Here is a 12,546-nt window from a genome sequence, read left to right on the forward strand (position 1 = left end):
TGTTTGAGTAAATAAAAAATAATAAGATGTTGTAAGATTGAGACAACTCTTCACAACTGACTAAATGACACAATATTAACAACTATGGGTCACCGTACGACCTTCAACAATGAGCAAAGCCTATACCGCATAGTCAGTTGTAAAGGGCCATGAAATGGAAACAGCAAAACAATATCTCACCGTTTTTTTAACACATATATGACATATAAAAGACAAGTTTGAATCAACAATGATTTAAATATTTAAATATTATTTGCACGATCACGTTCACTTTAATAACAAAAAATGTTATCAAAGATACAAGATGAACAATTTTTTTACTGGAAAGTTAATGTCTAAGCAGCGACCGGTTACTAGTGGGAACAGTCTTGGGCAGGTTTGTTGGATAGTTCTAAACATATACATACTATTGGAGATTCCATGGAGTGAAAGAATTTGAAGGGCCCGGAGCAGCCTTAATCTGGGCGTTCATATGTTGAATTATTCTGCATATCCTGGTACGTATGTATCAGTACTGATTTAATACGAAGTGTTTTGATTGCACCAGTTGTCTTACTGTTTTGAATTTATTGGAGTAAGACTCGGAGTGTTCACTCTTCAATATTAGTCTGATATGACTTGGCATTTTGATTTGACCTCGGTTCAGCATATTCATGTCAATATACACGTGCTCCTTATTTGGATCATTCATTGAACATTTTAGGCAAAAACAAATCTTTAATGGCTTGACATTTTTTTTAATTGTAAAGACAAATATGTGAAACTTAACAACTTTCTTACATCAGTTGACACTTCAGTTATACTAAAATAAACGTCTACATCTACATGATCTACATCTACCTCTACTAATATTGCTACTACTACTTCTTGTCATAATTAATATATAACATTATTATTATTATGTTGTCTGAATTACTGATAATTTAATAATAGTTAATTTTATTTATATCCATGTTTGGAAATAATTATCAATGTCTTGAGACTCCAGCTAGAATAGCTCCTGTAATGGCTATACCAAATCCTAGGAAAAGTATGAGTAAATTACGAGTGCCCTGAAAAGTAAAGAAGAAAATTGTTAGATTTATGTTAATTGTATTTTTCAAATGTCAAGATTTTCATTTTGTTAGTTTTTTCAATTGTTATGATGAAAGATTTGTTGAAGAGATGTACATGAATCATTCGGCTGTTATCTGCTCTTTGGTCGGGTTATAGTCTTTTTGACATCCTCCCCATTTCCATTCTCAACTATATTCAAAATCAAAATGGGAAAACATATTTGAAGAAAGCTGGTCAGGATATATATGGTATAAAAACGTGATACTTAAGTAGTTAAACCTTATTTCCTTTGAAAACTAAATAATATTGTTTAAAACAAAATTTATAGTTTTTCATACTACACAGATTGGGAAAATTATGAAAATTTTACTTTTATTCATGAGGTTGCAATGTTAAGTTTTACCTTGCATCTCATTCTATAAAGTCAAAAAGGGCAAACACTTACAGAATAAGGATATATGGCTGTTTAATAAGTTATTCCCGCTAACAATGTGTGCAAACAGCCTGTGTTAGGTTTTGTTTTAATTTCTGTATTGCATTATTAATTTAAACATTCAAATGAACGAAAGCAAAAATCAAGTACATGTTATCATTATTCATTGTTCAGCGAAATTAGATCTGATTCGTATTTATGCTTACCTGAATTTCTTTAAAAACTACAACACCCCATAAAGATGCTACAATCGATGGCCCTGTTGTGACTATAGGAAACGCAACTGGTATTGATAATGACCTATTTGCCACAAACCAACAACTAGTTCCAACAGACCACATAACTCCTGATATTAATCCTGGTAAAATCACTTTAGGGTATATCTTTGGTTTATTTTTCATGAATATAATATATATAACGAAAAATGCTGTACTTGTTATATATAAACCACAAAAATCGGCAAATACGTAATCAAGACCTACAAAAGATAAAGATAAAAAGTAAAATCACAAAAAATACTGAACTCCGAGGAAAATTCAATCGAAAAGCCCCTAATCACATGGCAAAATCAAATGACAAAACACATCAAACGAATGGATAAACGTCAGTAAAACAGGTGAAATTTAAATTAAAAAGAAATTCAACAAATTCAAAACGTTCTAGATATAGGATCAGTAGGTTAAACTTTTACTGTTTTCCAACAAACTCTTTATTTTATTTGAGGAAAACAATACGCCATTTAATCCTGGTATCTATGATGAGTTTATTAACCAACTGTATTTACCTGCACATAATTTATTTGATTGTTAATTCATTTTATCCTGACAAAATATAGTTCTATTACCGTTTAAAGTAGCACCGGGATAGAGTTCTGGGTGATCCTGAACATACGTAGCACCAGTAAACATTTGACCATACAAAGCACCGGAAAATATACACAGTACCAAGCCTCTAAAATGCAGAAAAGGTAATTAAATTAAACCATACATGGAGATTAAATAGACTATCTTATGAATAAGCATATTTCTGCTGCTGGTGGACGTTTTGTCCCCAAGGGTATCACCAGCCCAGTAGTCAGCACTTCGGTGTTGACATGAATATCAATAAATTTAAAGGTCATTTTTATAAATTTCATGTTTACAAAACTTTGAATTTTTCGAAAAACTAAGGATGTTCTTATCCAAGGAATAGATTACCTTGGCCGTATTTGGCACATTTTTTTTGCAATTTTGGGTCCTCAATGCTCTTCAACTTTGTACTTGTTTTGGTTTATTTTGATCGGAGCGTCACTGATGAGACTTATGTAGACGAAACGCGCGTCTGGCGTATCAAATAATATTCCTGGTACCTCTGATAACTTTGTTTTCTGTAATGCTTTATTGTTTGACCATTCCGTTCAGTTTTGCACTATTACAGCTGGGAATTTCTTTTCTTATTTCGATTTTCTTACTTATGCCTTTTGATTTTTTTTTTTTAATCATTTAGCTTTCAAATAAGTTAATAAGTGACATTTAATAATGTAGCTTTTTTATATTTTCCATCGTCTATAATTAAGTAAGAAAAATGTGTACTTTTTTATTTGCTTTTAACTAAAAGAGGGACGAAAGACAACAAAGGGACAGTCAAACTCATAAATCTAAAACAAACTGACAACGCCATGGCTAAAAATGAAAAAAGACAAACAAACAACAGCACACATGACACAACATAGAAAACTAAAGAATAAACAACACGAACCCCCCAAAAAACTAGGGGTGATCTCAGGTGCTCCGGAAGGATAAGCAGATCCTGCTCCACATGTGGCACCCGTCGTGTTGCTTATGTGATAACAAATCCGGGAAATAGTATAATTTGGTAGGTCACATTGATGAAAGGGAAGGGGATTGTAGTTACGACGTAAGGAACATATCCGATATCATTTGTGTAACTAAACTCATACACGTTATCAATTCAATGTACACGATACTTTATACTACCCTCTAAAAATGTTTACAAACAAGTTACTTACACAATTCTTTGCATACCCGGCGATAGTCTGTCTATATAGGATTTTTCATCACTTTGATCATCCATATTTATAGTTTTGTCCTGCAAATGGTAATTGTAATGTTAATGAATATAACAATTCTATTTGCTTGACAATTATTGTAACATGTGTAAAACTGTAAAAGAGAGGCGAAAGATACCAAAGGGATATTCAAACTCATCAGTAGAAAATAAACCGATAACGCCTTGTCAAAAAAAAAGATGAAAAGAAAATGACAAAAAGACAAATAAGTAAAAACCCGATGATAAGTCCAGCTCAGTAGGTAGGTCACCTTCGGGGGAAAGAGGACGGAAATAAAGTGACGGTCATTGGAACATATCATTCGTCATTTGTGAAACGGATATTCAATAACGGTCAACTTTTTTTAAGCGTTATGAAAACATTGAAACTTAGAGTTTACATGACCATTTATTACGTTTTGAAAGCACTGTATTAATTGACTGTACTAATACGTTTTATAATTAGCTATAAAACCAGGTTTAACCCACCACTTTCTTCTGAAAATGCCTGTACCATTTAAAGGAATATGGCAGTTGTTATTCACTTTTTTTAGTTGAATGATAGTGTTCGATTTTGTCAGTTTTTATATATTTTTTTTTTAATTTGCCTCCAGTTCAGTATTTTTGCTAAACGTTTATACTAGATTTTATTTTTTTGATTTTAATTACGTTTTTTTCGTTTTCAAATTGTATATAAACAGTTTAGTTAAGAACAAAGATTGATTTTGCAGTAACAATCGGTAGGTGGAAGCATCTCTATAATGGTTTTCAACCCACCATTTTTTCCTTTAAAAATGCCCTGTACCAAGTCAGGAATATGGTCATTGTTATATTATAGTTTGTTTCTGTGTGTATTACATTATAACGTTGTGTCGTTTGTTTTCTCTTATTTTTGAGTGTAAATTCACATTGCGATAAGACGTGTCACGGTACTTGTCTATCCCAAATTCATGTATTTGGTTTTGATGTTATATATATATGTTATATTTGTTATTCTCGTGGGATTTTGTCTATATGTGTTACATTTTAGTGTTATGTCGTTGTTCTCCTCTTATATTTAATGCGTTCCTCGGTTTTAGTTTGTTATCCCGATTTTGTTTTTTGTCCATGGATTTATGAGTTTTGAACAGCGGTATACTACTGTTGCCTTTATTTGATCTTCCGTAAACTAAACCTTTACAAGCACCTTTGAATATAGATTTCCGTAAAACATTTTATGTGCGTATGTTTGTGTCGGGGATGAAAAAAAAATGTTACCTTGTTATTTTTCGACTTGTAGGATGAATCATTACTTTTTGAACCATAACTTTGTTGTAATACCTTAAATAAAACACATGAAAACAATATTATGAGATACTAAGTGTTTGCTACACTTTAATTTAAGTTGGTGTATCAGTGATAATATCAAATGCTAGTTTAAGCTATTCTACTTATTGTCAGCTTCATCACATTCTTCTTAATTCTAGGTATAGACATATAAGTATGTACGCTCGTGTATTGTTTTATTTCTGTGTAAACTTCTTTGACTATTTGATACAATAACAATAGAGTATGTTGCATTCCGTGATCACAAATGAAGAACATTAATATAAATACTCATCTGTTTTGACATTTTCGCTGTACACGGCTGACTACGTTTTTTCTTCAAATTTCTATATAATATTTCAATGAGAGTAAATTGTATCTCATTTGTATACGTATATATCTATTCAATTAAAAACCCTATAATAAAGCAATTGTTGTTCATGTTAATAAATTAAACAACAGTTAGAGAGAGCTTAGTTGGTATCTTTGGCTGTGTGTCTCGCAATGCTTTCAAACTCGTACTTTATTTGGCCTTGTTAATTTTGTTTAATTCGATTGATACCGAGGACTCTTTTGTAGACGATACACGCGTCTGGCGTACACAAATGAAATCGTATTATCTATACAGAGTCTATATCCCATTTAATATATATTTGATTTAATTAAAATCAGCGGTCAAGTTAAAAAAAACACAACTCACAGAACAATCATGATTACACGTAAATTCACTTTACGCGAAGTATAAGCCTAAGAAGTCTCCATGAATTGATATTAATTTATAAGGGATATACCTCTGATACTAATGGTTCATTCTCGGTCTCAGCAGGTGTTACATCGTTTTTTATTAAAGAAAAGACAACAGCACTGAAAAGAAAAAAAAACATTGGACCAATACAAGTGGTGTACTTACAAAATCAAGACGAACACTTGTAAAAGACCTAATGATGCCAATGCTTTAAAGGAGTAGGTCCAGTAAGACCCCTTTTTGGCCCCAAAATATTGCAGTTTTACAAAATTGTTAAGATGTAAACTTTTAGTTATTTATTGGACAATAGAATGCTTCTGCTACATAAATATGGGCTGTTTTTGACAATACAATGCACATATATCGGGTACTAGCACCATTAAGTCATGCTAAATTACTGAAATCTTCACAATTCTAGCATTTTAGTTAAATTTTAGACAGTTTTTGTGTGAAACGAAAGTGGCCGCATTCGTGTGTATCCTTAATATTGAAATGTCAGTTGTATTTTACGATAATACATAACATATATAAAGGTTGAGAATGAACACGGATGCGGCCAATTTCATCTTTGACAAACATCATCTGAAAAGTGACATTTTTCGGCATATTTGGTAGATTTTTCATATTTGAGCTTGAATCGGGTTGTTTTTAATGACTAAATCGGTTAAAATCTTTCACATACATTAATTGATTCAAATGGAATAGACACTTAAGTGTTTAAAAAGTGGTCAAAATCTTTCGTAAGATGAACCTGAAATTTGAGGCCAAAATCGGTCCTTACCGGACCTACTCCTTTATTAAGATGGCAGTGAAAATATAGTCCCTTTAGTTCGATTGTTTTACTGCAATCGTCCAATTATACGTTGAAACATTACTAAATTGTTATTTTGTATTAATCAAAATCAAAATTGGTCTGGTCATTGCACTTCATCCTTTACATATTTCGACAATGATCTATGACATACACTATCATTATCATGGATAAATAAATAGCTTTTTATATAGTGTTGAGACATTTACATTGTTTGAGATCGACGTATTGTCAAAAAAACTACAACAAAAAAAGAATTAGATAAAATATGCACAAGATTCTGTTATATCCAAACGAATTTTAGCTTTGCATATATAGAATGGAGGCATATATATTGTTGAATGTTGTAATTATTTTGGACCTTTTGGATTATTGCTCTTCATCTTTTATATAAGCTTTGGATTTCAAATATTTTGGCCACGAGCATCACTGAAGAGACATGTATTGTCGAAATGCGCATCTGGTGCAACAAACTTGGTACCGTTGATTTTATTACTACCACTGGGTCGATGCCTCTGCTGGTGGACTATTAGTCCCCGAGGGTATCACCAGCCCAGTAGCCAGCACTTCGGTACTGGCATGAAAATGCGGATTTTTTGTGTTATTAAAATTTGCTGTTACAAAATATTAGAAATTATTATAAATTAAGGAATGTATCTCCCTCATGCAAAGCTCTGATTCCTTTCACGAATTTGGCTATACTTTTTGGACCTTTTGGATTATTGCTCTTCATCTTTTATATAAGCTTTGGATTTCAAATATTTTGGCCACGAGCATCACTGAAGAGACATTTATTGTCGAAATGCGCATCTGGTGCAACAAACTTGGTACCGTTGATTTTATTGTAAACTGCCCTCTAAATGTCTTTTGGTTATTGACCTATTCCAAATAATTTTTTTCCATAAATAAAAGGTAAATGATCATGTCATTTTATAAAATAAGTACTGTAACTATCCTTACTTTTTATTGACAATATGCGTAATTAATCATTATGCATGTCATGACATTCTTTTCTATGTTATTTTACTATACAGACCTCACAACACACAAAGCGACACCAGCATAATTCATGGCCTTGTTGTTTGGTACTGCCTTCGTCACGCCAAAAAATCCAAATCTACCAAATATATGAGATAGTGAAAACCCTATCAGAAGGGAGAATTATAGTAAGTATAATGAGAGAAACGTAGACATCCCTTCTCTACATATATGCTGGACTAATTTTTGTCTCGAAATGTTTTAAATGTAGATTAAATGTTTTTATTTTCTATAATTTTGACCCTTTAGTTTTTGAAATGAAAAACAAAATCCAAATAGAACTTTAAGTGCACCAATAATAGTATCATAATTGGTCTAGTATCTTGAGAGTTGTAAAAAGACAACAATCGAATATTTTCTGCATTGAATTATATACACAAATTATGTCATTACCTTGAGGATGACAGAAAGTGATTTTTTGTCTGTGTACTGCTCAAACTATAGATACAGCGGAAAATATAAGAATGAAGTGAATCAATATTACCTTTACTCGTCATTTTATATTTCCCAAGTCGTCCAGTAAATATAAGATGAAATGATGCAATATTACCTTTGCTCGTCATTTTATATTCTCCAAGTCGTCCAGTAAATATAAGAATGAAATGGAGCAATATTACCTTTGCTCGTCATTTTATATTCTCCAAGTCGTCCATTAAATATAAGAATGAAATGAAGCAATATTACCTTTGCTCGTCATTTTATATTCTCCAAGTCGTCCAGTAAATATAAAACAGAAATGAAGCAATGTTACCTTTGCTCGTCATTTTATATTCCCCAAGTCGTCCAGTAAATATAAGAATGAAATGCAGCAATATTACCTTTACTCGTCATTTTATATTCTCCAAGTCGTCCAGGTTCATATTACTGTACTCTTTTAAAAATGCATTTGATTCATAAACACAAACCTGCCAGTAGACCATCCACTGAGAAGATTGACCATTGACCAAATACATAGCCCAAGACCTAAACCAACCGTCTTTACTATTGGTACAACACATATGTTACCTACAATATAATGCATATAAATATGTGTATACCAATAATAAAACTGCGAAAGGATGGTAGGCGCTAAAAATTACCGTCGGCCGTAAAATATAACATGCATGTCCAGAATGATAAAAATTTATATGTGAAAGAAAAATGACAGCTTTGCTCGTTGCTAACAAAGTGACTAGGAATTTATAACAGTATAATGTAATCCTACTCGTATGGACTGTTGTCAACTTTAGTTCATGATGTTGCCCTTTCATACATTTTGGAAACTGATGTTTTTGATCTTAAGGGAATACGATACGGTTTTGATCCCGTATTTGCATTTTGATAAAAATTTCCATATAGACTATTTTTACCTGATTAAATAAAATATCAAATATGTGATAATAATATACCTTCATATGCTACTTTTTGAGTAAAATGAGGTCGAAGTTTTGTATATTTGTATATTTGCTGAAAATTTGGAATTGTGGCCGTTTTTTTCCTTTCGAAAGGAAGACATAACTTTTTTGTTTTAAAAGATAAACAAAAATGTTTTTTTGTTAAATAATTTGTAATTTCTGTATTTTATACATTTTTTATTCAGAAATAACTCATATTCATTTCATTAAATGTTCATGAATGTATAAAAAAACATAATTTTTTGCTGTATATTTATCAAATTTAAAACAATTGCACTATTTACGTTTTCATGAAAATTGGCACACATAATTTTCCCGCAGAATCAATCCAAATGACTTTTTAAAAAGAGGGGTCCATGAACTCGTTTTCAAGTTAAATAAGTTTAAATGATAACAATCAGTCGAAAACTCCATCTTTTCCCGATAAGTCATAGTTTGACGTCGCGAAAATAACAATTTACGTTAGCAACGTCATTACCTCCCCTGTAAATGTATCGTATGCCCTTAACACACACACTATACATTTATCATAACATTTCCATAGACAAACATTTAAAATGATAATAGCAAATGTTTATACCTATCTCCCAAACCACACCTCCAATCATTGCCATAGGAAAGAACGGTGGTTGATTTCGTATTAACTGCACAACAACGCCTGCAAGCATTGCACCGCTGCACATTATCCACTGGAAAAACATACCTGAATGTAAAGTTTGTACATAAATTAAGTAAAAAATACCCGAATGTAAAGGATAACTTTAAAACAAAGCTTTGTCCAAAAATCGTTTTCTGCCATGTAGGTTGACACTCATTTCATCTAGAAAAACAAATATGCAATCAAAATAATATATTTATTTAAATTATCTCAACACCCTCTTTTGGTAAAATATTGTTTTTTTTAACTTTTGAGTTTTTGCATCCTTTGGTTGTTGTCTCATTGGCAATAACAAATCATTTATATGAAGATGCCACATCCTGGAATATAATATAAGTATGTACCTTTCGGTTTTTCTGATCAATACGTGTGAACATTTGTGTATTTATGAAATATGAAATGAATAATTGTTAAAGTCTTATGTCTATTTGGAAGATGATTTCTACTCAGAAAGGTTAGCTTTTAATCAATATGCATTCTTGAATCTACTTTCTAACAGATTGACGCTGCTTTATTTCTAACTATAACATAAGTAAATTTCTCCTTTTTTGTATGTTATTAATATTTTAATGTCTCGGTTTTGTAATACCGTTATGTAAAAACTTTTTTTGTTTTTGTTTACATTTCAATGTTGAATAACGAATTTATTTGAAATAGGTATGATTTGACAATATATGCATGTACATATCAAAACTTCATACCATCTCCAGTTTCGTATTGTTTTACCGGAACAAAATTGCTTCCGTAAAACAGAATTGCAATACCAGCTGCTATGAATCCCCAGTACTCTGGGATCTCTCCTTGTGACGGTTGAGCTGTAGTTTGGAAATCTGTGGAATTTGTCCATAATGTCATCGGAACTTGTGTACTTTGCCAAGATGTTATGTTCTGAGATTGGTTGAAAGTTGTGAAATGGGTTGTGTTATTTGTTATCGTGCCTAATGTGACATGCTCCATGGTTTGGTTCTTTTTGTCTAAACCAAGTAAAAATCAATCCATATATCGCAAGTAACTGCAATTATAACATATTCAGTTAATGAAAAACAAAACTGTTTGCACGTCATTGGAAAATGAAATTCTAAATATAGCATACCAAACAAAAAGAAACAAACAAAATCTTCTTGAAATGATAATATGAAGTTATTGTTGTTAATACTTGGGATAATCTAGAAACTTGTTTTGCTGCTAACGATAAATCAATCACGGGAAATCAAACGTATAGTGTCACGAGTGTTTTTGCCTATCCTTTACTAGCTTTGTATCTTGATGCACTATAAAGACAACCCAGAAAGTATGCAAAGCTCAAAATCTGCAATCTTCTTTTTTAATTACATATGTTATCATTGAATAGCATGCTTTTGCGGAAAGGACTGCTTAATGACATGTCATTATTATTTAACTTTATCTTGTTTATTGTGATTGACATGCTTCATTAACCAATACTTTTTGTATTAGAGCTCCTAACTATACCAAAAGATAACCAGATCACTTCACCTTCTATACGAGTTTTATCATTACCTACTTCTGGTTATAATAAAAATAAATTATATATATTGTTTTTCATATATATGTTTAAAGTTCTAGACCGAGCGCCCTTCGCAACTCAACAATCAATCAATTTTGCAGAAAGATTTATATACACGATCAAGATTTCTCTGGTCTGAGCACAGCGGTGAGAAATAGGAACCCTCACTATAAAAACCAAAGGATACTTTCGGCGAACTGTTAGTTATTTTTTTCCCGAATTTACAAATATATGCGGGTTATCTAATGAAAACTACATGTAATTTGTCTCGCTCATGACTTAATATTTTGTCTAGTCATTAGTTGTTTTATTTAAGACCACCAAGAAAGAAAAACTAGAAAGAAAAATTCTGAGAAAAAATCACAGATACATCAGGAACTTGTAACAGAAATTGAAGTTGCCTCTTTACGACCTTCCCATTTATATTAAAGAGTTTCGTAATTTCATCGTTTATGATGTCATTATGTCGTTGATATAACTTGATGTCGGGACATTCATATTTAAGTTCAGTTTCCAAAATATCACATACCTACCTTAAATCAAAAATATGGTCTTTAATTTGTTCATATTCCGCTAATAGATGCTTAATATATATCTTTATATACACTATGTAATCATATTGATTTTAAATGCAATTGTGTATTTCTGATTGTATTTCTTATTGTATTTTCTCATTAAGTACACCTGTTACAGTTAAGTGCAATAAAAATCGTTACACTGTTGTTTGAACTTCTTCAATGTTATGAAACTGTTTTGTAAGTGAAACGGGCAGTTAAAATATTATAAATCGATAAAATCAACTTAAAAAAAAATCAACCCTCTGATTTTATATTTTTATTTAGCTTTAGTTTAATTTCGTTCAAAGCAAAAATAATATTATAGTGAATGAAAACACAAAAAGTAGTTTTCTCTCCTAATATATAATAGCCAACACAAAATTAACAGGAGTATGTATTTTTTTAGTACAATTTCTCCAAACTAAATTCATGATTTGTAGGAAAATTGATAGAAAAAAGGCAACGATGACCATGACGATATGTGTTTTGTCATGTATTTTTACCTGTTGAGATTTTAATTAGTACATAGAAGGGACCAACAAATAATTATATCATTTATATGCTGAATGAATGCAAATGAAATGCGTGGTGTTAATCTGCACGTCATTTCACATTCCATTGTATCATGGGAATAACAAAGAATCAGCAGTATAACATTACAATCCCCTCTAGTTATTACAAATGGTCACTTGTATTTACCCCTGTCCCAAAGTTAGTCTCGGTGAGAGCACTTTCTTTTGTTAGTGCAGTGTGTATATAACACATCACAAATAATTATGACATCGAATTTCATGTCCCGTTTTGGAAGACTGATCTCTCTTTTTAGGCTTTTAAATGTGCTCTGTATGTGATCTTTTGCAAATATCTTCCCTATCCTATGTACCGGGGTTTCTTTCAGCCCGCTTTAATTTTAATCAGTCACTTTGCTAGAAAAGACACCTATATTTTATTATCTTTGTTTATTTTGTTCTTGTAATG

At 31.4% G+C, this 12,546-nt stretch overlaps 1 protein-coding gene across 3 annotated transcripts; it reads right to left on the minus strand.

The window, feature by feature from the left end:
• Nucleotides 1-721: 721 nt before the first annotated feature.
• LOC139484839 (transmembrane protein 144-like) lies at nt 722-11,650 on the minus strand. Of its 3 annotated transcripts, none has more exons than XM_071268831.1 (11): nt 11,545-11,650; nt 10,188-10,460; nt 9,409-9,531; nt 8,340-8,439; nt 7,433-7,513; nt 5,632-5,704; nt 4,793-4,855; nt 3,498-3,577; nt 2,334-2,440; nt 1,696-1,967; nt 722-1,052 (listed from the first exon to the last, which is right to left on the minus strand). In XM_071268831.1, the coding sequence occupies exons 2-11, from the start codon at nt 10,441-10,443 to the stop codon at nt 969-971; spliced, it is 1,239 nt and encodes a 412-aa protein (XP_071124932.1). In that variant the 5' UTR covers nt 10,444-10,460; nt 11,545-11,650; the 3' UTR covers nt 722-968. The 3 variants fall into 3 exon arrangements, with proteins under 3 accessions (XP_071124932.1, XP_071124931.1, XP_071124933.1); XM_071268830.1 differs by having other exon boundaries at nt 10,188-10,498; XM_071268832.1 differs by lacking the exon at nt 11,545-11,650 and having other exon boundaries at nt 10,188-10,504.
• Between the last annotated feature and the right edge of the window lie 896 nt (nt 11,651-12,546).

This window comes from Mytilus edulis, chromosome 8, assembly GCF_963676685.1.
Source record: "Mytilus edulis chromosome 8, xbMytEdul2.2, whole genome shotgun sequence".
NCBI classification, from domain to species: Eukaryota; Metazoa; Mollusca; class Bivalvia; order Mytilida; family Mytilidae; genus Mytilus; species Mytilus edulis.